The sequence below is a fragment of the Scylla paramamosain genome, chromosome 34 (genome assembly GCF_035594125.1).
Source record: "Scylla paramamosain isolate STU-SP2022 chromosome 34, ASM3559412v1, whole genome shotgun sequence".
NCBI lineage: Eukaryota > Metazoa > Arthropoda > Malacostraca > Decapoda > Portunidae > Scylla > Scylla paramamosain.
In genome coordinates, this window is record NC_087184.1 from 15,718,092 (window position 1) to 15,745,000 (window position 26,909).

Here is a 26,909-nt window from a genome sequence, read left to right on the forward strand (position 1 = left end):
CGCAGGTCACGCGTTGGTGCACCAGTCGTTAAAAATAGAAAATAAAGAGGAGAGCCTGATGAAATACGTCAGTCAGTTTAAAGCTTCTAGTTGCACATTCTCAGTTAGCTTTTGGTCACGTATAAAAGAACTGCGAGTCATTTTCTCCCTAGTGAATGACTGAGTGCGTAATTCAGATTAACTCCTCTAGTATTATGTTCTGTTAGTTTGACTGTGGTTACGTATACAAGAGCCACGTGTTATTCTGTCCTCAGTGCTCAAAGGCTTCAATATTCCCCGTTGGCCTACCATTAATAACAAAAAGAAAGATTGATGGGGCTACGCAGCTCAGTTTTAAAGCTTCGCATTATATTTTCCCTGAGTCACTTCGTTTATGGTTACGTATATGAGAACCACGTCTCCCCGCCATTGTTCTTCAGGAGAGGCCAAGCTCATCCTCTAAGGACATGAAATATGTTGTCTCTTGCCCCTACCGATCCTTTCATTCCCCCTTAACATTAACCGCAGCCACGACACCTTGCGGCACTCCGTCTCCTGCAAGAAGTGACTGCCTGGCTGTCTGGTGTGTGTAAGGTGAGGCGGTGTGCTCTTTATAATTCCATCCGCATCCATTAGCCACCCTGCGTCACTCACGGGTACGTCTAGGGTGTCACTGTCTCCCACAGCCCTCACCCTGCCTGCACCCTGGCCATCTCGCTCACCCTGGTGCCACAAAGCGAGTGTCTTTCGTATCTTTCGTTTAACTGTCGTTCCTCCGTCCCTCTCTCTCTCTCTCTCTCTCTCTCTCTCTCTGGTTATGTCCTTAAAATCAACCTTATATTGATGCACCTTTCACGAGGGACAGACAGACAGACAGACAGACAAACACATGGCTCTTAGTAACATAGACCCTCTTTTCTTAACTCAGAACGGTGACCTCAGTTAATTAAGATCATGACTGTTGAGGTTCTAAAGAGAGAGAGAGAGAGAGAGAGAGAGAGAGAGAGAGAGAGAGAGAGAGAGAGAGAGAGAGAGGGAGGGTACCGAATGATGTACAAGAAATATGAATATAGTACAAGTAAAAAAATGATAATAGAGAGCAAATTAGAAAAAAAAAAAAGAAAACGAAGAATAGTAAAAGTTATGATTACTAGTATGTTAACAGATAAGATGAAACATGAAGAAGAAGAAGAAGAGGGAAGAAAATGCGACAACACTGGAGGAAGGAAGGAAGAAAGTAGACAAAGAAAACGGAATAAACGAGGGAGAAAGAAAACGAACACGAAACAAGGTACCAAGACAAGAACAAGCTATCACATTCCTTTAACCCACGAGAACCTTTCAGAAAATTAGAGACACCAAGAAAACACATCAAAATCTTCCAACAAAGGACTGTATTTTGAAGGAATTCCCCGCCACATCTTCACTACGTTCCAAAGGTTCTCTGTAGCTAAAGTTCCACGGGATTTCAAGAGTGTTTTTATAGTTCTTGTGACAGATTAACAAGATTTATACATTATCAACAGGAGAAACACTCTTGAGAACCCCGCTAATCACTTCTATGGCCTTGGGAAACAATTTTGGTGGTGACACGAGTTTCTAAGAATGTTTTTACGGTTCTACTGACAAATTAACAAGATTTCTATATTATCAACAGGAGAAACACTCTTGAGAACCCCGCTAATCATCTTTGTGGCATTGAAAAATTGTCATAGTGAAGTTATACGAGTTTTTAAGGTTATTTTTACGGTTCTAGTGACAGATTAACAAGATTTCTACATTATCAACAGGAGAAACACTCTTGAGAACCAGCTTAATCAAACTTTATGGCAAACGAGTTTTTAAAGTTGTTTTTACGGTTCTAGCAACAGATTAACAAGATTTCTACATTATCAACAGGAGAAACACTCTTGAGAACCCGACTAATTACTTATGTGGCCTTTGAAAAGACAATCGTGGTGAAAGAACAAAGCATTTCTGAACACGAGCGTCAGAAGCACGAGATAATTGGACAGCAGTGTTACCAGATATTAGTCGCCTTTCTCACGCCCTCAGCACTGCAGCAGAGGGCGAAGCTAAGTCACGTTGCCCATGGAGAAAGACAAACAGTGTAGGTGGTTCAGAGGCTGGGCTGTATCGTGTTACCAAGAGTGATGTGCTTGGTGAGTGTCACGCTGGTTGCTCTTTATCTATCACTTGCAGCCTCTCCCTCTCTCTCTCTCTCTCTCTCTCTCTCTCTCTCTCTCTTACGCATGCATTTATTAGTGACAGTTTTATCAGAGAGAGAGAGAGAGAGAGAGAGAGAGAGAGAGAGAGAGAGAGAGAGAGAGAGAGAGAGAGAGAGACTGTGTGTATGTGTGTGTGTGTGTGTGTGCGTGAGCGTGTCATCGCCTTTGTGATTCACACTTGCAGTACTATTCATCTCACGATCTCGCGAATCACGTGGTTGACCCCGTGACCGCCAAAGAGAGAGAGAGAGAGAGAGAGAGAGAGAGAGAGAGAGAGAGAGAGAGAGAGAGAGAGAGACCCAGGATAACGTTTTCTCTCTGTGTATGAGAAGAAAACGCAGGAACCTAGTATTACGTTTTCTTTGCGCATGTGAGAGTGGGAACCTAGGATGTTTTCTTTGTGTGTGTGAGAGAAAACGAAAACCTAGTATAACGTTTTCTTTGTGTATGAGAGAGAGAGAGAGAGAGAGAGAGAGAGAGAGAGAGAGAGAGAGAGAGAGAGAGAGAGAGAGAGAGAGAGAGAGAGAGAGAGAGAGAGAGAGAAGCTAGGATAACGTTTTTCTGTGTATGTGATAGAAAACGAGAACCTAGTATAACATTTTCTTTGTGTATGAGAGAAAGAGTGGGAACCTAGGATGCGTTTTCTTTCTCCCTGGACCCCTTGGTTAGAAGGAAATGTGAAAAAAAACTTATCCTGTTTCGAAATATCTTATGTCAGGGTCACTAATCTCAAAATCTCGTGTATTGTTACCGGTGCAATCTTCATAACCCGTTTCAAAGTGGTGTCTCGTCTGAAGATCGACTTGCTGATCTCGAAATCTCACGTAACAAATCTCAAAACGAGGTTAGTAATCTTAAACTAATTTCAGTGATCTTACCTTTTCATAGGCTGATCTCAGTACAAACTAACCACCCTCAGAGCAAACAAAAAATCTCGAAATCTCAAAATAAACCAAGGAATCTCAAAATCTCATCAACTAATCTCAAACCAAACTCAAAAAAAAATATCCCAAAAATTCATAAAATAATCTTAAAATCTCAAAATCTCATGAAAAAAACCCAAAACAAACTAAAAAAAAAATATCTCAGAATCTCATAAACCAATTTTAAACTCACTAACCCCAAAATCTCACCATTATAAGAAGAAAAAGGCCGAAAAAGACAAAATTTCTGAACAAACACGTACAAACCAAACACTGAAATCTTTAAAACGTAAACAAATAGCACACAACTAAGCAACTAAACAAAATAAACAAGAACAGAAGTAAATAAGTGGGCAGGCAGGTACAACATCACGTACACACAACACACACCACCACACTGCGTAGACTCAAGTAGGAAAAGAACACTGAGAACTACCTAGCAACATATTGAGATGTATTTATGCTGATCACCCATTAACTGTGAGGGTTGGGTGGCTGAGGGGCTGGTGAGGGGCTGGCTGGTCATCACCACGACACACGGCAAGGGGCAGCAGGCCACGTGTCCCAACACTGGTGATATTAGGAAAGTTTCGGAGGATTAAGAAAGAGTTTAAAGGAGGAAGGTGATAAATGGAAAGGTTTGAGAGGTTTTTGAAAAGGATTAAGAAGATTTGTAAAGTAAAAAGCAAATGATCTTTAGACTGGTGACATTTGGAACGTTAAATAGGGTTTAAAAGATCATAAAGCTTATAAAAGGAAGCAGAAAGGGATCTTTAAATATTTGACAAGTTTTACAAAGAGTTACGAAGGATTTTAAAGGTAAGTAAACAGCAGAGGGCCTTTACACGCTAGAGACTGTTTGGAAAAGATTCACTAAGATTTATAAAGGAACCAGCAAGGGATCTTTAAATTGGTAACACTACATATGAACGTTTGGGAAGCTTTCACAAAGGATTACAAATGACCACAAAGGCATCCGCAAATAATGATAATAAATGAGAGCGTTCAAGAGGTTTCACAAAGGATTACAAAAGGATTAGAAAAGAAAGCAAACAACAACGGACCTTTAAATCGGTGACGAGTGGTAATATTTGAGAAGTTTTACAAAGGAATACAAAGAATGATAAAAGGAAAAACAAAGGATCCTTAAATTCCTCACACGCTGCTTGGTTACTCTGCTCTAAGTTGTAGGGACATTTGTTTGGCTGCTGGCGAGGTGTAGTGAAGGTTCTGGCTTGTCTGAGGTGAGAGGAGTGCCTGTGCGTACGTGGAGATTAATTAATGAGCTCTCTGTGTCGCCTCGTCCTCTCTGGCACAAGGAAGCTTAACCCTTTCACTGCGATACGAAACAATTAATCAACAGGAACAGAAGTGACGCGGAATCTCTTTATAAGCATCTACAAGATTGGAGGTGGCTGTGGAAAAAAGTAAGGATGTCTCAGTCATTAGTAGTTGAAGAAGGATCTACCAAACAGCAGTCAAAGGGTTGATATATATGCAGGCCTTTAAAAATGTAGATAAATAAATCAAATAATAAATGTATGGCTCAAATATTGCTCTGAATTCATGTGGTATTCTTGAGCCTTCCCTTCCAGCTGTTATTTTCCCTTCAGGTAGTCTGGGAAGCGGGAAGGCAGCGAGGGAGCGGCCCGGCGTAAGGAAGGGATGATAGAGGTGTCTGTGGCGGTGGTGGTGGTGGTGGTGGTAACGGTCGCTATCCGGCGGTGTGTGGCACGCAGGGGGCGGGGTGCCAGGCCACGTGGAGGACTTATAGTGATGGCACGGGCGGCAGCGGTTAGTGTGGCGCGGTGGGCGTGTGTGTGACTCCACCTCACTCTTGCAGGCGCGGCGATCATGGAGTGTGTGTGCTCGCAGCCTTCCTCCCTGGGCGCCATGTCCGGGGCGCGCCGCTACTTCGTGTTCCTGGTGGCCATGGCGGAGACGATGCTGTGGTCCGGCACGATCTTCGGCTGGGCGTCCCTTGTGCACGTCCTCAAGGTGCAGGGCGTGTACTCCAACCTGTGTCCGGACCACGCCCACACGCCCGCCCACAACACCACGACCCACACTCCTCTCAGCCACAACAAGGTGAGTCTGAGACGCGGCGCTCCTTCTGCCTCGCCGGCGTGTTTGGTAATACTGAACACCCTTGCACTGAGTCCCCGCCATGCAGGTCCCTGGTCCCCCTCGTCCCCTGCGAATGGGCGCGAGACTGACAGACAGACAGACAGACAGACAGGCGGGCGGGCGGGGGAGACACGTGGGGATTGTGGCGGGGCGCGGCGGGCCAGACAGCGATGTGAATCAGGAGACTCTGCATGGACACAAGATCGATACAGGATAGGGCGAGGGTGAGGGGAGGCGCACCTGCCACGTGTGTTATGAGCCGCGCCTTCAGGACACACAAGGACACAGGGGGACACACAGGCACACACAGGTACAAGCTGGGACACACGGGGACACGCAGGTACACAGAGGGACACACAAGCACACACAGGTACAAACGGGGACACACAGGAACACACAGGAACGAGAAATTAATGCGGTAACATGAAAACATTCAGGTCTGTTATGAGGGGGAGCGAGGGAGAGAAGTAACGAGTATGAGATGTATCAGCCTTATCGTGTGTGTGTGTGTGTGTGTGTGTGTGGGGACAATGCTCCCCACTGCCCAGCCGGCCTGACACTCACGCGATGGGTGTCAGTGAATGGGCCAGTGTGCACGAGAGCAAAGCATCACGTGTGTCTTGTTTCCACCCGGCACGAGTTGGCACGGGGCGCGGGCAGTTTGTGTCACCTTGGATGGCAGTCACAACCCCCTCAACAGTCACAGACTCTCCCCAACATGCCTCGAGCTTCACAAGTGCCACATTCAGTACTCGGGAGGGGGGAGGGGGGGCGACGGCTGCTTCTTCCCCCTCCCTGGCTTACTGGACGTGGCAAAGTGGTGGGGTTTGTCTGTGTGTTGTTGAGGTTTGCTTGTCTGTTCTTGAAGTTTACTTGATCAATGTTAATAAAAAAGTTGAATAAGGCTTTAGGAATAATTCTACTTAATTTACTGGCAATGACACCTCTGATGGATCCTTCTATATCTTCCTTTGTTTTCTATACTACAGTTCTATATCCCCCGTGTAGTCTTGAGGTTTACTTTACTCTCATATCAATGTCAGTATAAAATTAACTAAATCTCTAGGAATCATTTAATATACCGCCAATAATATTTCAGATCACGCCTTCCATCTCCCTTCATCTAAACTATAAGTAGATTTTTTTCTTAGTAGAGCCAGCGAGCGGCAGTATCTTAGCTATCTGATGGCACGCGAACACAGGAACACTGCCACCTCAAGCGTACAGTGGCGAAGGTGGTGAAGAAAAGAATACAGTAAACAAGAAGGTAAACTCTGGAACTCCCTGGCTGATCTGCTTTTGTATGTCCTGCTGCCTTTGACTTCAACTTTTTCACGAGGGAGATTTTAAGGCGCTTCTCAAATTTGGATGATTTTTATATAAAGACAGGACTTTTTTTTTTTTTTGTATTATTTTTTCGTTGTTCTAGGCTACTCCAGGCCAGATCCCTCTAACGTTAAAAGAATATAACGACTTGTTCCTCTTTGCAATGTCTTCTAATCTCGGCATAAAGAAAAACAACCTTATCTCTCTCCCCCACTGCCCCTGGTAAGATAACACTGCCCTGCTCTTGATCTTTTCTCCTGAACCTGTAGCTTGATCAGTCAGGTTCTCATTGGTGTTCTTCCCTTTCACGATATAGAATCCTTGTTAAACTATTTCTAGAATCATGAAAACATACTTAGAAATCTTGATAATTTGCACTAAAGCCTATTACAATTAACTTAGGTAAGACGCCAAAACATTAAAAAATTCTTGTTAAACTATCTTTAGAATCACGAAAACAACTCTGAAAACCTTATTAACTTACACTAGAGCCTTTTAATTCAAGGTAGATTAGGTAAGACTGTCAAAACATCACAAAAACTTTGTTAAACTCACCAGAATCACGAAAACACGCTTGAAAACCTTAATAACTTGCACTAGCCTCATTGAAAACGTTAAAGAATTATGAAAACACCCTTAGAAACCATAATAACTTGCAATAGAGTTTGTTAAGAGGACGTTAAGTAAGACACCAAAACGTTAAAGGATCACAGAAAACACCCTTGAAAACCTTAGCATACGAGAACCTATTAAAAACACTTTCGGTAAGGCGCCAAAGCTTTCGTAGAGTTAAGAGTGTGATCACTGAGTCAGAAATACCCGAGGCAGTTGAAACTAGTCCAGAAAGGTCAAACGATTCATGAGAGAAGCATTGATGTTAGAAAGAGCAGCAGAGAAGCAGCAGTAGGAACATTTTTGTTACCCTTGGCCAGTGTCCATCCTACATAAATAAATAAAAAAATAAATAAATAAAATAAATAAATAAATAAAAAATCATCGCCCGTCTGCAAGTGATATTTGATTAGATAGCGAAAATCTCGTTCATCACCGTGATTTGGTAATTAGAAACACTTATGAGAGAGAGAGAGAGAGAGAGAGAGAGAGAGAGAGAGAGAGATAAGTGTGTATGAGCGTGCATATGTGTACGTGTCTAAATATCTTGCCCTCATTCATCTCCCTACCCCCACACACACACTACATTCTCTCCCTCATCACCACAGCAACACAAAAATTATTATCCACCTCCCCCCTCCCACTGCCTCACCCTCCCTCACCCTCCCTCACCCTCCCCCTCTCCCCTCCCTCACCCCGCCCTCCCCGCCCCGTGCGTCAGTCACCCCACACACCGGCCAAGCCATACAACACGCGGATTATCGGAGCAAATGACTGACGGAAATGTGGGGCAATGGGATGTTAGAGATGAGAAAAAAGGAAACTAGATACGAATAGAATAAAATGAAGGAAAATAAATAATGCAGAGATTGGATTTTAAAGATTTCGTTTTTGTATATTTAAGTGACATGGAACTTTATGTAAAATGTGGAGTGAGAAAAGAGGAAATGCAGTTAAATTTGAAATGATAAAAAAAAAAAAAGAAAGAAACGGGGTAGAACAAAGTTAAGAATTTTGTAGTAGAAAACAAAGTCCGTTGTAAAGATTTGAACTAAAAAGGGATACTTGAAGAAAAGTCGAGGTCTGTAAAAGCAAATTATAAAGCAAAATTTAAAGCAGAAAAAAAACAAAACAAAGCAAAAGCGAAATATGAAGTTAAAAAGTCATATAAGTGAAATTTAAACAAGAAAAAATATTATCAGACAAAAAATTAAGTAAGAAAGAAAAAATCTAACGAGAAATTTTCCTTCCCTCCTCTTCCTTTCTCTTCCTTTTCCCTCTTTCCCTTAACTTACCCCTTCCATCACATTTAACCCTTTATTTCACGTTAGGAAGACCAGCAACACCGCTTACCGCTCACCGCAACACCACGGCAACATTACCACACCATGAAAATTGATCAGCTCGCCTCAGCAAAATCTTACACCTTTGGCACACCTCAGGGCAGGACAGGTGCTCGCCTCATTCTTCATGGGCGCCAAGGAAAACACCGGGGCCTTGTTTTTTGGTTCTCTTTACGTAACAAAGGGATCACCGGGAGAGAGAGGGGCAGGGGGAAAAGGAGGGGGAGAGTGAGAAGGAGGGAAGTAGGAGGAAGAGTAAAATTAGTGTCTTTGTGAATTTAATCTTTTTTTCTCTTATGGTTGTGTGTATGTTTGTGTTTGTTTGTTTGTTTGTTTGTTTGTTTGTTTGTTTGTGTGTGTGTGTGTGTGTGTGTGTGTGTATGTGTGTGTGTGTGTGTGCAATAACCTCCTTTCTTCCCTCCCAACACGAACACTCGAACACAACAACAACAACAACAACAAACAAACAAACAAACAAACAAACAAACACGGAAACACTCCCTTATCCAAACAGTCCCCTAAACACACATACACACACACACACACACACACACACACACACACACATTTCCAAACACCCACAACACGTAACACCATAACTAACAAACCTATATTTATGGCTAGGAATGCATTTGCTTAACCTAACCTAACCTAACCTAACCTAACGTAGACTTATGCTTGTGAGTGTACGTGACCCCTGGAGGCCTTTTTGTGCTTTATGGCAGTAATGAGCAAGGCGATGTGAGGGCGTCTTGTCTTATTAGTAGTTGTGATGCAAGCAAAGAAAGTTCACTGCTCTAAATATAGTGTAAATTCTCCTACTGAACTTAAATTTAGCTGCACATTTTTTTTTTTTTTTGTGTGCGTTTGTGTGTTTGTGCTTGGGGTGAAGGAGGACATGAGGAAGGGGAAGAGGGACAGAGAAGAACATATAATTAAGCATATTTTCTAGTTCTTTCTTTCTTCCTTTCTTTCTTTCTTCTTTGTTTTAGTCCTTTGGCTAGTCTGATTGCACTAAAGATGATGGTAAAGATGATCATAATAATAATAATAATAATAAAGCAAAGATCCGGAGCAAATAGTTTAAATTCTCTCTCTCTCTCTCTCTCTCTCTCTCTCTTTGTCTAACTGCAATGAGTGTGGGTCTCATTATCAAGGTCAATGGCGCACACACACACACACACACACAGACACACCTAATGAAAATAAATCTCTTGGGTACAAACACATAAATATCTGGCTTATTTTAAGTCCCCATAACACATTCTCTCTCTCTCTCTCTCTCTCTCTCTCTCTCTCTCTCTCTCTCTCTCTCTCTCTCTCTCTCTCTCTCTCTCTCTCTCTCTCTCCTCATTTCTAATAAAGATACAAAAAAAATAAGTGGACCTTTTTATTGTTGCTGTTGTTGTTTTTGTTGATGTTGTAGTTGTTGTTTTTTCGCCGGCCGGAACCCCTCATAGATAACAAATGAATAAATGAATAAATGTATAAAGAAAGAAAATACGAAAAAAATACAGTACCCTGCATATCAGCAAAGGATACTGAAGGACGGATACCTATAAGCAACCAAAGGATTAACCCGCCTTGCTTTCCGCCCTCCGTCAGACAGGCGTGGTGTGTGGGGCGCAGGATGACAGGATGGCGCTGCTTTACACGGTGGCCTGCGTCGTGTATTCCACCCCTGGTATCTTCATCGGCTACTCCCTGCACCACTTCGGCCTGGCCTTCACGAGGGTCATGGGCGGCCTCATGGTGTCCTGCGGCTTTATCCTGCTATCCCTCACCACGGCAGGTCAGTGGCGTTTGGTGTTTTGTTTCTTTGGTTACTTCTGTGTTTTCGTTTGGTGGTACTTGTTCTTCGTTTGGCTTCTCTTTTGTTTCTTTGATGGTTGGTGGGGTTTTCTGAATCTCTTCTTGTGTCTTCGGCTTTTATTTCTTTCTTGTTTCTTCTTCACTTGTTTCGTTAATCACTTCTGTCACTGTTTCTTCAATGGTTGGTGTTGTTTGTTCAGTCACTCCCTCGTATGTGTGTTTATTTGTTTGTTCAATCAGTTCCTTTTCTGTTTCTTCAGTTTTTGGTACCTATCCATCAGTCACTTCCTCTTCTATCTCTTCAACTACGAGTACTATTTCTTCACCCACTTTATTCTTTAGTTTAAAACCTATCCTTTTAAACTATCCTTCCTTTTCTACCTTCTACCCTTAACCTTATCAACTCCTTCTTCCTATCAGACCCTCATCTTCTCCTTCAACTACTAGGCCTACTCTTCACCCACTTTGTCCTTCATTTCTCTCCAACCATCCTTCCTTTCTAACTTTTCTTACCCTTGTCAATCCCTCAGCTTTCCTCAGACCATCCTCTTCTTCTTTAACTACTAGTACTTCTTCTTCACCCGCATCCTTCTTTAGTTTTATCTGTCTTCTCCAACCATCTTCCCTTTCTACTTATCCTTTCTTTCATCAACCCTTTCCCTTTCTTCCTTTCCATCAGACCATCCTCTTCTTCTACTACTATTACTTCTTCACCCATATCCTTCTTTCAGTTTTACCTATCCTCTCCAATCATCCTTCCTACCTATCCTTACCATTATCAATCCCTCCTTTCCTCCGTCAGCCACGCCGGACTACCTGTGGGGCGCGACAATCCTGCTGTCAGTGGGTGGCAATACCATCAGGATGTCTGGACTGCAGTTCGGCAATCTGTTTCCCGAAGGGCGCAACACAGCCATGGCCATCATCAGCGGGGTCTTCACTCCTTCTGCGGGGATTATGACCCTCCTGCAGGTGTGGATGTAGGAGGCGTAGAAGGGGAGGGTGGTGGGGTGGTGGGGAGGAAAGGGTGGAGAATGAGTGGTTTGTGAGTTTGTCTAGGGTGGATGAATGGGGAAGGGAGGGAGTGGAGGGGTATGTATATGTGTATGTGTGTGCGTATGTGTGTGCCAACTCCCCTTCTATACGTGTAACCCAGCCTATGTACAATCCTTTAACTTCCTCCTCCTTCTTCTCCGGCAGACGATGTACGAGAACGGGATGGACTGGAGCTACATCTGCTGGGTGTTCGCTGCCGCCTCCTCGCTGGTGGTGGTGGCGACGCCCTTCATCCCGCGCCACCACATCCCCGTCTCCATGCAGCCCGGTGAGTCCCGCCGCGAGCAGAACACCTGGTATATCGTGTGCTGCCAGCGTCACGTGTTCTTTATACTCTCCATCCCGAGCGTCATTTCGTACGTCAGCCAGCCAGCGAGGAGCAAACTAGGGAATCTGGAAGGTCTCAGGAAGTTGATGCGTCCGCCAATGGTCACGTACGGCTCAATAGTGAAGGGTTAGGTATTGTTTGGTGTGTCAGGGTTCGATCTAAGAGAGGGAAACCATAATCTGACCAAAAACAGAAGCGAAAAGAGAAGTAGGGAATGTGGAAAGTCTGAAAAGCTTATGCGTCCCCTAATGGTCACTTTTGGGTCGATGGCAAAGGGTTAGTCTGTGTTTAGAGCGTGTCAGGGTTCGATATGAGTGAAGGGTCGATGGAGGGGTATATAGACGGATGGGATTACTGGTAGAACTGCAAGGAATGGGAGTCACAGAGCAAGGGACAAACACTACTGCGGGAGACTTGTACACGGCGTCAACCAGCCCCTCACTCTAGGGAATCGGCGAAAGGAGGAGGTGAGTGGAGGGAACCCGTGACCTGATTCAAAGCAAAGCGAGAAATAAAGTAGGGTATCTGTGAAGTCTGTGGGTTTGTCTGTATTCAGTGTGTGTCTGGGTTTAATTTAAGAGTGAAGTGTGAAGGAGTAAACCGTGACCTGATTAAAAATAAACTGGGGAATCTCATGTGGCGAGTGATGAAAGTTTTATAGTTTAATAGGTAAAGATCGTGACCGGAAATGATGGTGAATTAATAAAATAATGACGGTAATGATGAAATGAGTGAAATAGCTGAGTGTGCTGTGGCGCTGAGTGTTGTTACCAAGTGAAAAAAAAAAAGTGAAACTTGCACAAAAGAAAAAAAAAAAAGAGAAAAACTACAGGATATTAAAAGACGGAGAAAATAAGTGTTTCAGTAAATAAGTATAGAAATAAATAAATAAATAGATAAATAAAATAAAAGCCATCTGGATCTGCGTTCTTCGTGTCTCTAATATAGAAAAAAATAAGTAAAATAAACAAATAAATAAATAAGTATACCAAAAAAAAAATACGAAAAGGGTACAAATGTGTTTTCAAATTAAACATAATTAGTGGATTTCAGCTGATGAGCACAAGTGGTCAGAGAAGCCAAGGGTCAATTTACGCAATGAAAATATAAGTATCGTGATTAATTTTGTGAGGTGATGAAGGGAGATAATATTTGAGGTGATTTGAGGTGAAGTGAGGCGAAGTGAGGTTTGTTTATGCTTAATGTACAAATTCTGCTTAATGGAAAAACAAAACTAAACAGAGGAAACTAAATGAGGTGAGGTGAGGTGATGTGATGAGATGGTGATATAACATGATGTGATATGATGTGATATAAGGTAAGGTGAGGCGAGGTGAGGTGATGAGGTGATGTGAGTGAGGTGAGGTGAGGTGAGCTTTATTGGTGTTTAATGTACAAATTCTACATAATGGGAAAGGACTGAGGCAACAAAATGAGGTGATATGAGGTGAAGTGAAGTAAGGTGACGTGAGGTGAGGTGAGGCTAGACATGAGGGCTCCCGTGTGACAGTGACGCCCTCAGTTCCCCACACCCTCACAGCACCACTAGTCATGCAGCACACGCGCGGTGCTGCACAAACGCAATCCATGAGTAACAATCTCTATGATCATACAAGTCATGTCTGTCTCGTCATTGTAAACGACTCAATGGATCAATTTTTTTTAATAAGGTTCTATATGCTCCTTTGAATTTGTGTCACTAAACACTTTACTGCAAAGATGTCGTATTTTGTGTCACTTTAAAAGCATATAATAGAATCTATGCTTTCTGAAATATTTGTCACATTTCAAAGTTTTCATGATAAAAGTTTACATTTTCTAAAACTTTGTCACACTTGAAAGTTTTGAATAAAGATTTATATTTTCTCAAAACTTTGTGTCACTTCCACCAACACACACAGTGGTGGTACTTGCTGGTGTTGCTCTTGTGTGACGTGAAAGAATTCTTTGCTTTGTACGGCTCTTGATGACACTAAGAAGCGCAATAATATCTTATCTTCACCTAAAAACAACAACACTTCGAAACCTGCACCAAGAGACTTACTTTCTTACCTGTGCTCTCTTCACACGCTTCATAACGAGTAGCTTCGCGGATGTGCGTCTCACTGAACTAACCTCCCTGCCTCGAATCCTGCTTCACTGGCTCGAACTGCTCGTATGCAAGGTTAAACTGGCTGTTCATGTTATTTTCTCTCACTTCAGAACAAACTGATTTTAAGGCATTGCTTTCTGATGACATTGCATGAACTGAGTTGAAATGAGTTGAATTGTGAGTGTTTGAAGCACCGAGTCAACGGCTGATTATGAATCACTAAGGTTGTTACAGTTAGGTTTTCTAAGTGATTGGTATGAAGTTTGTAGTAAAGTTATATTTATATACGATCAGGTGAATGATTTGAAGTCTGGACAAGAGTTATGATTATATTACATGAATAATCTTAAGTTTGGACAAAGTTATAACAATGAGGTGAGTAATTTGAAGCTTGGCAAAAGTTACGATTACAATAAACGAATAACCTTGAACTTGAACTTGAACTTGGACGAAAAAATTATTATATTAATCAAATAACTTAATGCCCGGAGGGAAGTTACAAGAATATTGAATGTATAAACTGAAAGCAAGGTAAAAAAAAAAAATATATATATATATCAGGTGAACAAAGAAAGTTTAAACAAAAAAAGTATGCTTATATAGAAGGTGAAGTATCTGAAGGTGGGACAAGAAGAACATAACAATAATAAGGAAACGTGTAACAGTGACCAAAGAAAGATAAAATAATATTAAGTGTATAAACTGAAGCTATGATAAAAAAAAAAGATAATAGATAAATAAGTGAAGCAGATATACAGAAACTGAATTATTTTTAGCGCATATAAGCAAATAATGCGATAGAAAAAGAAACTAAGAATTCCAACCTCAGTAACACCCTGGGCAGCTAACACTATAAATAGAACAAAAATAAATAAAAAAAAAAACAAGACTGAATATTAACAGAGAGGCTCATTAGATCCAAGGTCATTGCCAGACTACTTTCAGATACTTGTTGCCAACGCGTCCAGCCATTCGTCATCTGCTCAAGTGTTCTCTGTTCGTCTTATCTGCTCCTAGCCTGCCCGCTGCGTGTTTCTTCGTGTTCTTCTCTTACGTTCTGCTGTTTGTTTTGCTTGCTTGGTTTGTTTTGTCTGTTTTTCGATGCGTGTTATCTTGTTTGTTCTTGTCATGTGTTGTGGTGTCTGTTATTTTTTGCATTTGTTTACTTTTCTGTTGTTCTGGTGTTTGATTTCCTGTTTGTTATGTTCTGCTGTTCAATTTGCTGTTTTCGTCATGTTCTGCTGTTCACTTTGCTGTTCTTGTCATGTTCTGCGGTTCAATTTGTTGTTCTCGTCATGTTCTGCCGTTCAATTTGTTGTTCTCGTCATGCTCTGCGGTTCAATTTGTTGTTCTCATCATGCTGTGCCGATCATTTTGCTGTTCTCCTCATGATCTGCTGTTCATATTACTGTTCTCGTTATGTTATGCTGTCAATTTGCTGTTCTCATATTCTGCGGTTCAATTTGCTGTTCTCGTCATATTCTGGTGTTCATTTTGCAGTTTTCGCCATGTTCTGCTGTTCAATTTGCTGTTCTCGTCACGTTCTGCTGTTCATTTTGCTGTTTTCGTAATTTTCTGCTGTCAATTTGCTGTTCTCGTCAAGTTCTGCTGTTCATTTTGCTGTTTTCGTAATTTTCTGCTGTCAATTTGCTGTTCTCGTCAAGTTCTGCTGTTCACTTTGCTGTTCCCGTAAAATTTTCGGTTGTCACGTTGCTGTCCTCGCATCACTACGTTTTGTAATGTCCTCTACTTCATTTTCTGTTGTCATGGCGTTATTGTCCTCCCTTGTCCTTGAATTACATCATTTGTCTGTTTTTCCTCGTCATTTCCACGTTCCTTTGTTCTCGTCACTTGTTCTTTTATCCCCGCGTCTCTGTCGCCCTCGTATTACTGTGCAGTCCTCTCCTACGTTTTCTATTGTCCTCGCACTACCACACCCTCTGTTGTCCTCTACTGCGTCCTCTCTTGTCCTCGAGGCAGTGAGCAAGGAAGATCCGGACGAGAAGAAGGAGGAGGGGGATGAGGTCAGCCTAAGGAGGAGCATTTTCTCGCTGTCCTCGCTGCTGCACGCCTACTGGGTCTTCATCAACCTGCTCGGCGTGACGCTCTTCAACACTCACTTCAACACCTGGATCAACAGATTTGCCACCACGGACGACGAAGGTAAATGGAAGGTAGATAGATATGGAGCTGTGTGGTTCGTCATCTTTCTCTGTCTTCTGTGTTTCTTCCTACATCTCTCCTTCTCTCTCGGTTTGTTTGTCGTTTTATCTTTGTTCTTCCGTTTGTTTTGTGTGTATGCGTGTTTTCTTTATTTATTTGCCTGTTTCTTTTATTTTTCTGTCTGTTTTGTTTGTCTCTATTTCTTTGTTTTTTGTCTATCTTACTGTCTGTCTTTGTACGTCTTTCTGTTTCTGTTTGTTTTGTCTGTCTATCCTTATTCATCTACCTCTCTGTCTCTTCCTTTTTCTGTCTGCAGGTCTCTCTGACTGTCTTTGTCCGTTTGCCTATCTTAATGGCTGATTGTTCGTTTGTGTTCTATCTCTGTCCGCCCCCCAGCCTTTCTCTCTCTACACACACACACACTCCACACATCACCATACCAGCAAACACATATTCCCTCCCAAGCACACGATATCCCTTCACTATTTCTTTCATATATACTCTGCCTCATCTCTCTCTGATACCCTGATTCATGTAGCGCAGTGAAACAAAGGAGGAGGAACTAGTGAGCTAACCGTATCGAAATCAAGCGGTAGGAATGAGTTAACTGGTCTCATCTACAATCTACAGTCCCCGGTAATCCTTTGGTAATCTCTCTCTCAGTGGGTCTGTACTCTCGCCTCTTCGGTCTGGCCAACATCCTGTGTGTGCTGGTCACGCCCCTGCCTGGCATCACTATGGATCTCCTCACACGCAGGTTCCAGAAAGGTGAGTCTCTAAAGTTAGCACAGGTAAATAAATCTACATCTTATCTATTCACATAGGTAACTTTCCACTGTCATTCATTCATGGTCTAGAGTTCGCTACAGACTATTAGACTTCATTGCCAGAAAGGTGAGTCTTTGTCCACAGGTAATACAGGTAACTTACTACACCTTAATTCATCACACAGGTAAGTTTTCACAGGTAACCCTCCCTCCTGTCCCTGCTCCATATTATTACTGAGATCTAGACAAGTAAGGGGTACTCTGTCTCCCAAATCTTGCAACAAACTATTCAATTACGAAAGATATAAGTAGAGTCCAGAAAGGTGTCTTCGTGGCCACAGGTAACTCCCCACCATGTCACTTCCTTATGCTACGTGAATCTGAGGTCTAAATATACTCCGCTCTATACCTTGCTGAAAACTATAACATTACAGTACACCTCATGAGCAGATTCCAAAGCAAAAGGAGTTTTCGTGGTATACGTAACCATAGATAGCTTTACATCTCGTCAATTTTTCATGCTGCTACAAATTTGAATTCAGAGAGGCAAGGTTTGGTCTGAATCTTGCTACGAACTTCTTCACTACAGTAGATCTCATAAGCAAAGTTTCAAAGGATGTTTTCATGGCCAAAGACAACCATAGATAGCTTTACACCTCGTCAATTTTTCATGTTGCTACAAACTTGAATTCAGAGAGGCAAGGTTTGGTCTGAATCTTGCTACGAACTTCTTCACTACAGTAGATCTCATAAGCAAAGTTTCAAAGGATGTTTTCATGGCCAAAGACAACCATAGATAACTTAGCACCTCGTCATTTCCTCATACTGCAACAAACTTAGATCCAGAGAGGCAAAGTTTGGACCAGATCTTGCTACAAATTTCCTCACTACAGTAAATCTCACAAGCACAATTTCAAAGGGAGTCATCATGGCCACAGATAATCGTAGATAACTTAGCACCATGCCACTCCTTCATGCCACTACAATATGATGGATAGACAAGTAAATTCTGGTCCAAATCTTGCCCCCCGCTACATCTCTGCTATATACACGCAGATCAGCCACTCCGCTAAACTCTACGGTCTCACCACACACATCTTCAGTAACGGACAAGTGGTTCCTATTTCAACATAAACCAAAGCAATGATGAAAAATACCAAAGCAACGAAGCAAACAGAGAGAAAACAAGCAAAAAAATATGTAAAAAAAAAATTCAAAACCACAGGGAACAGCGCCACAGCTTCACACACTCACACAACCAACGAAGCAGAGAGAAAAAAAAAAAAGTAAAATAAATAAATAAATAAAAAATTCAAAACCACCACAACAAACAGCACCACAGCTTCATACATTCCCACATTCACACCTGCGTCACTTCCCCAGGTAAGAGCGGCATGTTGGCCCACCTGGCGTCCTTACAAGCCATGATACTACCTATGCTCTTCGTCACCATGAGCGTCACCATCCAGACTACCATGCTCCTCTTCCGCTCCCCCTGGGCCGTCTACATAGGCCTACTGTGTCTCATGCTCAATAGGCCTTCCTGTCTTGCCGTCGGGAACCCCTTCGTCAGAGCGCGGTAAGACGGTCGAGTGATTTTATTTTATTTTATTTTATTTAATGTGGTTGTTTTATTTATTTATTTTTTTTTAGGAGTTTTTGTTGTGTGAGCTAAAGAAGTTAGTTTTATTTATTTATTTATTTTTTTTGTTGTATTCCTTATGAGTGTGTGTGTGTGTGTGTGTGTGTGTGTGTGTGTGTCTATCTATCTGCCCAACTATCTACGTATCTATCTGTCCATCTATTATCAATCTGTCTGTCTATCTATCTAAGTGTGTGTGTGTGTGTGTGTGTGTGTGTGTGTGTGTGTGTGTGTGTGTGTGTGTTACTGCGGTCCTATAGCTCAATTAATAATAAATTTTTCTCTTCCTCTTTACACACTCTCTCTCTCTCTCTCTCTCTCTCTCTCTCTCTCTCTCTCTCTCTCTCTCTCTACACCCACCCTTCCCTCCACGTGCTCCTTTCCACCCGTATATGTATTCCTTGACCTAATCTCCCTTTCCTCCCTTCCTCCCTTCCTTGCCACACTTCCCTCCTATCCCAATACTCCCCGGCTATCCCTCTTCCCACAATCGCCCCACAATAGACACGCAGCAGGGGGGAGGATACTGGTTCTGAAGTGGGGAGAGACCTCGACACTGTTATGAAAATCTCCCCTGCGTAGTTACCATTCTATTTCTCTCTCAGTCTAAACACAAGTGGAGTTTACGTGTGTGAAGGTCGCAGCGTGTTTTGATGGTTCGATGGAGTTTAGTTTGGCTGGGTTGGGTGTTAGGGAAGGGAAGGGAGTAGGTGATTAAGGGAGGGGGTTAGAGAGGGTTAAGGAGTACGGGTTTAGGGTGAAGGGAGAGGGTGAAGGGTGGCGTGTTTCGATTTGCAGTAAGGTAGATGAAAAGGATTTGGGTGAGGGTAAGTGGTCGGGTGGGAGGGAGATGGGTGAGGAGAGGTAACGATAGGAGAGGAGATGAGAAGAGAAGAGAAGGGGGGAAAGGAGAAGGACAGAGAGAGGGAAGGGAAATAAAAATGGAAGATATTAAAATGAAAAATGAGGCAAGAAGAAAGATTCACAATAAAGAAGTAAAGAGATAATAAGATAGCTTCATAATAAGACAGAAAATGAGATAGAAAAGAGGAAAAAAAGAGGAAAAAGGAGGAAAAAAAGAAAAGACAAACTAACACGTATTCTTAACAAAAATCCCACTAATATCAGTTTAGGAGAAAGAAAACCACCTTGACTAACGCCTTTCCTTATTCTCTCGTGACCTTGAGTGTTTATATAATGGGAAAGGCGAGCAGGTTAGGGAGAGATGAGGGAGGGAGGGAATGAGAGAGTGAGGAGGGAGTGAGAGAGGGGTGATGGGGTGAAAGGGAGAATGGGGGAGGATGCAGTCTCACTACCTCTCTCTCTCTCTCTCTCTCTCTTTAATCGGGATGGCTTCTGTATTAGAGACGCCTCCGCCTCCACACACACACACACACACACACACGTTGACTGCTACGTGATGTGAAAATAATGATGCTGATAATGATGAAAGTAATGATGTTCTAATGATCTCTCTCTCTCTCTCTCTCTCTCTCTCTCTCTCTCTCTCTCTCTCTCTCTCTCTCTCTCTCTCTCTCTCTCTCTCTCTCTCTCTCTTACACATCTACGTACATCCCTCTTTCATTCATATTTCAGTAGTAGTAGTAGTAGTAGTAGTAGTAGTAATAGTAGTAGTAGTAGTAGTAGTAGTAGTAGTAGTAGTAGTAGTAGTATTTGTAGTAGTAGTAGTGATGATGATGATAATAATTGTGATGATAATGAGGATAATGATGATGATGATGATAATAATAAGAAGAAAAAGAAGAATTAGAATAAGAAAAAAGAAGAAAAAAACAAGGAGAAAGAAGAACAAGAACAAGAACACAAAGCAAAAGAATGAAAGAAAAGAACCGAAAAGAAGAAAGAAAAAAAAAGAAAAAAAAAAAAAGACCACCACCACCACCATCACCACCACCACCACCACTAACACTTCCCTCCCTCCCGCCACAGGTTCCCCGCTGACCACTTCAACAGACTGATCGGAATTCAAAGCACCGTCCTTTCCTTGTTTACCTTCATCCAGTACCCGCACTTCACCTGGGCCCAGCACGCCTACTACACGGTGAGAGGGAGTGGGAGAGGGAGAGGGAAGGGAGTAGGTGTGAATTGTAATGAAATAAGTAATAAAATAATGATGATTTGATGACAGGGAATTTTAAGAGAGAGAGAGAGAGAGAGAGAGAGAGAGAGAGAGAGAGAGAGAGAGAGAGAGAGAGAGAGAGAAAGTAATAACATGTAAAAGTAAGATTATAATATTCTTCCTAAATAACAAAGAAAGAAATAAAAGAATAAAAGGAAGAGAATGTGAATGAAAGGAAAAGAAAGAAGGAAATTTAAATCAACATAAACGAAATTTATTATGAATCACACACACACACACACACACACACACACACACACACACACACACACACACACACACACACACACACACACGCACACACACACGAGGGAGGTTTCAAGACCACTTTCCTCAAACACTGACTAACCCTTTTGGCCATTTCCTTTAGCAGTTTGTAGCCCAAGACCAGTGGCCTCCTTACAAGATACCCCACCCGACTTAAGAACACGTCCCTCTGAATGCACTCGACTTACGAACACGTCCCTCTGAATGCACTCGACTTACGAACACGTCCCTCTGAATGCACTCGACTTAAGAACACGTCCCTCTGAATGCACTCGACTTACGAACACATCCCTCTGAATGCACTCGACTTACGAACACATCCCTTTGAATGCACTTGACTTACGAACACATCCCTCTGAATGCACTCGACTTACGAACACATCCCTCTGAATGCACTCGACTTACGAACACGTCCCTCTGAATGCACTCGACTTACGAACACGTCCCTCTGAATGCACTCGACTTACGAACACATCCCTCTGAATGCACTCGACTTACGAACACATCCCTCTGAATGCACTCGACTTACGAACACTCACCTATATGAAATCACTAATCCTCTCCTTTCTTTCAGACATTTGGCCTCACTGTGGCAGCCATCGCTCTCAGTTTTAGCCATCCACTTCACCTTCTTAGCAAATCCTACCTCAAACGTGCCTTGCCGCCTGCACCTGTTGAAGTATAGTGCAGGTGTGTAGGTGTGTAAGTGTGTGTGTATATGTATGTGTGTGTGTATGGTGAAAGGTATATTATTATGCATATTTTTTATACTCAGGTCAATACAAGTATGTGTAGAATTTATGTATAAGTATTTTAGTAATTTTTTTTTTTCTCTCGTCCTTAGGTTTACGAATTTATGTATCCGTTATTTTTGTAAGCGGTTGATACAAACGTAGACTCGGGAACAACAAAGGGGGGAGAGGGAAACGGGTTTTTTTTTTTTTTATTAGTGTTCCCTTGAGATATACGCGCATAGAAAATGGGAAATAAATATGTGTAAAAATATAATCTATGTTTCTTCATCCTTTTATAACAACAACAGCGATCTACTACTAGAACTACGACTACTACAAAGGGTAATGAGGGGGATTTTATATTAGTGATCCCTCGAGATTATTCACACAGAGAAAATGAAATAAATATGTACAAAGTATGATTTAAGTTCCTTCACCCTTTACAACAACAACAACAACAACAACAACAACACAACTACTACTACTACTACTACTACTACTACCACTACTACAAACAGACAACATATAAAACAATACATAAACAAACAAACAAACAAACAACTCTATTATCTTCTACCTTACAAGATGCAATTCAAAACTACGTACGTAACCTTACAACCTCAAATAACTTTACATCTAAAATAATCTATGACCACTTTATACTTACACCTTCCAGCAATGACCCGTGACCTGAGCTGAGGGTGCAAGGTCAAGTCAGTTCAGGTCAGCACGGGTTCTGTGTGTAGGTGTAGAAGACGTTGGTTGCGTCACTGTGGTCATTGGTGGTGTCCGTGGTGGTGACAAGATACAGGTAGTTTGGTCCTTGCAAGGGTACCGTGAGGGGCGTCTGTGGTGGTGGTGGTGGTGGTGGTGGGATAAAAACATAAGTATTAGTATGTATTTCAATATTGGAGAGTAAAGAAAAAAAAGAAGAAAACGGAGATGAGGAAGAAGAGACCGAAGAGGAAGAAGAAAACGAAAAACAAAACGAAGAGGAGGAGGAAGATGAAGAAAACGAAAAAGAAAATGAGAAGAATTAAGAAGAAAACGAAAAACAAAACGAAGAGGAGGAGGAAGATGAAGAAAACGAAAAAGAAAACGAAGACGAAGATTAAGAAGAAAACGAACATGCAGAAGAGAACGGGGAGCAGGGGTTACTTACCGAGGCAATGAAGGCAGCGGCGGTGACACAGGATACGGTGGTGGTGGGGGCGCCGATGACCGGGAAGGGCCACTCAAGGGTGTCCCCGCATATAGGACGAAACAGCACAGAGCGGGAGTCCTGGTAAGTGGTCTGGTGGTGGTGGTGGTGGTGGTGGAGATTGTATTAGTAGAAGTAATGGTGGTAGTGATGATATAGAGGGTTGTGGGGAATGGAGGAGGTAGTGATGACGGTAGTGGTGGTGATGGTGGTGATGCTGGAGTAGGTAGTGGTGATATTGGTAGTGATGTTGATAATAATGCTTTTTTTTTTTTTTTTTTGTATTTTTTTTCTAAGTATGGATCTTAAATAACAAACACAAAGGAATACAAAGGAAGAACGAATAACAAGCCGCAGCAGATTTGTTGCCCCTTCGGAGACTGCAAATAATGATAAGCTAACATTACCTCTCTCTCTCTCTCTCTCTCTCTCTCTCTCTCTCTCTCTCTCTCTCTCTCTCTCTCTCTCTCTCTCTCTCTCTCTCTCTCTCTTACCGAGCACATGTCCACCTCCTTCCTGACGCAGATAGCATAGTTTTGCCCCGACAGGTAGATGCCGTCGTGATTCCAACCCTTGATGACGCCCGACGGAGAAGTGAAGTACTGGCCGCATCCTGTGGGGGCTGCGGAGGAGGAGGAGGAGGAGGAGGAGGAGGAGGAGGAGGAGGAGGAGGAGGAGGAGGAGGAAAAGGAGGAGGAGGGGTGGGTGATCGGAAGAGGAGTAATAACAAGAAGTATTACAGAAAAAAGGAGGAGGAGGAGGAAATGAGGAAGGAAAGAGAAGGAGGAGGAGGAGAAGGAGAATATTCATGTATTAATTTATTCTATTCTGTTTATTCATTTGTATTAATTTACTATTCTTTTCTCCTTGCACAGGTAAGTACAGTAAGTTACTTATGCATTTCAATCCAACTAACTTAATCTATGTATTTATTTACCCATATAGCGAAAGTTTTATCTATTATTTATTTATTCATTCATTTATTCTGTTTGATGTATTTATTCTTACCAATTTACTAGTTTTTTTTTTTTTTTTTTTTTTTTTGTAAAGGTGAGTAAAAATTAAGCGACCTACCCATGGAGAGCTGGTCACAGGTGATCTGCGTGGCCTTCACCTGCCACCTGCGGTCATACTCCCTCTGGCCCGTGGTGAAGGTGAGAGTGAGGGACGTGCTGGCGGAGGAGTCCACGTCCAGGTAGACTAAGGACACGTGAGAGGCAGGTGTAGACAGGTGTAGTGCTTGCTTATTCCTACACTCCTATTAGATTGCTTGATGATGAAGAAAATGGAAGTTTAGGACAGAATAGATTAAGGTAGGATAGGTTAGGACAGGAGAGGAGAGGAGAGGAAAAGGAGGAAGAGGAGGCGATGTGACAGTGGCAGATGAACATTTTCCTAATTACATCCGTGCTTTTTAAAATAACCTTAAAATCATGAAGTTACATTGTATTCCTACCTTTTCTCATTTTCTATTTATCTCTTCCAGTTGTACATCTTTTTGGGAACTGCATTCGAAAGGGCCTTCACTTTTTTTTTATCCAATGCAATTCAATTCCCTTTTAAATCTAACTCATAAGAAAATAAGCAGAAAACAGCAACAAACTTTTACAGACATTGCCAGCGTCACCTACAGTGGGAGTCAGTAGTGGTGCCACATACACGCCCCCACTTGGTGTCCTGCGAGAAGGTGAGGGAGTCGTCATAGCAGGTGCCTTGTGATGTGGGCGGTGCCAGGTCCACTGTCACCACGTCCAGCCTGGGAGGAGGAGGAGGAGGAGGAATACAAAGGAATACAAAGGAAAACCAAGCAGCACCAGACCTTTAGATCCTTGCAGGGTTGTTTGGTAATTACATCTAACTACCTACAGAGAAGGAGGAGGAGGAGGAGGAATACAAAGGAAAATTAGCAATATATGTTTTAGTTTGGTTGTTTGGTGGTGGAGGAAATGGACGTTTTAAAAAGAATAGGTTAGGACAGAAGGTTAGGAGAAGGAGTGGAGAGGAGAGGAGAGAAAAGAGAGAAGAAACAAAGAGACAAAGACAGACAGAGACAAATAGACAAGACACGAAGATACACGGATAATCAAACAAACCTCATCTCACCTCACACCACAACACCAGGTACAACCACAGCACAGGTGAGAAGACACGTGACCAACCCACCTGATCTGACACACGTTGGAGGGGAAGGTGACGGTGTGGGTGCAGGTGGTGGGGTAGTTGAAGGTGGCGGGGTAGCCTGGACTCTGCAGGATGGAGCAGTTGTTGGAGGTGGAGGCGCCGCAGGAGAGTCTGGCTAAGGGTGGAGGAGTGGATGAGGGAATACTTGATACGAATAATAATACTTGTTGATATGGGGTAAGTATACATGACAAACACACCCACACACACACACACACACACACACACACACACACACACACACACACACACACACACAGCATCACAACATCACTTACACAGCAAATATCGTCACTCTTACAGCACATACACAGAAACGCAGAACAGTACTGACAGAACAAACACCCACAGCATCACAGAAACACTTATAACTTTCATTAACACTAACACACATCAAAATCGTCACTCTTAAGACACAGATAAATAAGTAGAACAAGACAGTAGACACTCAAACAGAACAAACACTCACAGGGCAGCAAAGGACTAACGCACATTAACACAGCAAAATTCCTCACTCACAGCACACAGTCACTGCAATACTCACTAACACAGCACACCCCGAAGCCATCAGCACACTCCCCTGCAGCACGTCCTCCACCCGCCAAACACGCCTGCGCAGTATAGCACACACCCGCCGCGCCGCCTTCCCCCGTGCATGGCTGGTTCTTGAAGCGGACCACAGAAAACAGGGACACTGCCACGAGGGGAAACCATGCTAGATTATCAGGTGAATTATTTTTCCTCACAATAAGAAGAAATCACTATGAATTTGCAAATATTGTGTGTGTTTTCAAATGTTTCGTCTTATACTTTAAACAGGCTGTAATGGATGATGCAACTTGAGGGGAGACGATGCCAGATTGTCAGCTAAATCTTCTCTTTCATTTGCAATCTACAAAGAAATAAATCATTAGGAATTTACGAATAATGCGTGTGTTTTCAAATGTTTCGCCTTATCTCTTGTTTCAAATGGACTTAGTGGATGTTGTTGGGGTTTTCAAAGGGTTTGATAATTTAAGTGATGATTCAGTGATGGTTTTACAAGGATTCCACGCCGTCTTCAAAAGAAGCACACATGAAAACACGTATAATCACATCTGTAGCCTCCAGAACTCATACAATTTTCATTAAATCCTGTTAATTAAAACACCGAAGCATTTGAGAGTATATTTCTTACTTATGCGAACAGAGTAACATAAACTAGAATAACTAAAGGACTCACGGAAGCGGTGATGCGAAGACGACGCTGCGGTAAGGGAGAGAGGTACCTCAGGACGTGGCGTTAGTCCTTCTCCCAATAACACAGACACCACCACCACCGCCATCACAAGACCAGAGATTCCCATGCTCCTGAAGACGCTGGAAGCTCCTCACGAACAAGTAAACGGTGGAAGTGTGTGTGTGCGGCGTGTGGGTTGTGGGGCTTGAGTGTGTGACGGGGAAGTTGAAGAGGAATGGCGGCAGATGGCGGGAGGGGTCTGAGTGCGAGAAGCGAGTGCGACTGAACGAAGAAGAGGAGGAGGAGGAGGAGGAGGAGGAATTTATAATAACTCCTCCTCTCCTCTTTTTTTCCTTCTTCCTCACTTCCTCCTCCTCTTCCTCCGTTAACAGGTGGACGACGAATAGGAGGAGGAGGAGGAGGAGGAGGAGGCACCTACAGTAACGTTTTCCCTTCCCTCTTCTTCTCGTTCTTCTTCTCCTCCTCCTCCTCCTCCATCAGCAGGTGCAGGAATGAAAGGAATAATTACGAACTCAAAAAAGAAAACGAGAGGGAGGCAAAAGAAAACGATAAATACACAACAGTAAAGCTCGCACCCCGTTTTCTTTACGTCCCCTGCGCTAGAATGACCAGGGGCTGTTAGAAATCTTTCGTTCACGTCACTGAGCGAAAAGAAGAGAAGCGTTTAGCGTCGCGAGGATAGCAGGTGTGTAACGAGGGTGACCGGGGAGGGGGTGGGGGGGTGGGGGGTGACGATGAGTAGTAATGG

At 42.7% G+C, this 26,909-nt stretch overlaps 2 protein-coding genes across 3 annotated transcripts; one reads left to right on the forward strand and one right to left on the reverse strand.

The window, feature by feature from the left end:
* The first annotated feature begins 4,203 nt into the window (after positions 1–4,203).
* On the forward strand, positions 4,204–21,813 carry LOC135090274 (equilibrative nucleobase transporter 1-like). The gene is made up of 9 exons (XM_063986901.1): positions 4,204–5,218; positions 10,144–10,330; positions 11,153–11,322; positions 11,551–11,674; positions 15,807–15,989; positions 16,653–16,757; positions 18,140–18,335; positions 20,349–20,460; positions 21,380–21,813. The coding sequence occupies exons 1-9, from the start codon at positions 4,985–4,987 to the stop codon at positions 21,488–21,490; spliced, it is 1,422 nt and encodes a 473-aa protein (XP_063842971.1). The 5' UTR covers positions 4,204–4,984; the 3' UTR covers positions 21,491–21,813.
* On the reverse strand, positions 21,807–26,909 carry LOC135090275 (uncharacterized). 2 transcript variants are annotated; one of them, XM_063986904.1, is made up of 9 exons: positions 26,144–26,232; positions 25,732–25,813; positions 25,466–25,615; positions 24,904–25,036; positions 24,372–24,496; positions 23,815–23,940; positions 23,235–23,362; positions 22,702–22,833; positions 21,807–22,386 (listed from the first exon to the last, which is right to left on the reverse strand). In XM_063986904.1, coding segments are annotated over exons 2-9 (918 nt in total). In that variant the 5' UTR covers positions 25,733–25,813; positions 26,144–26,232; the 3' UTR covers positions 21,807–22,263. The 2 variants fall into 2 exon arrangements, with proteins under 2 accessions (XP_063842974.1, XP_063842972.1); XM_063986902.1 differs by lacking the exon at positions 25,732–25,813 and having other exon boundaries at positions 26,144–26,909.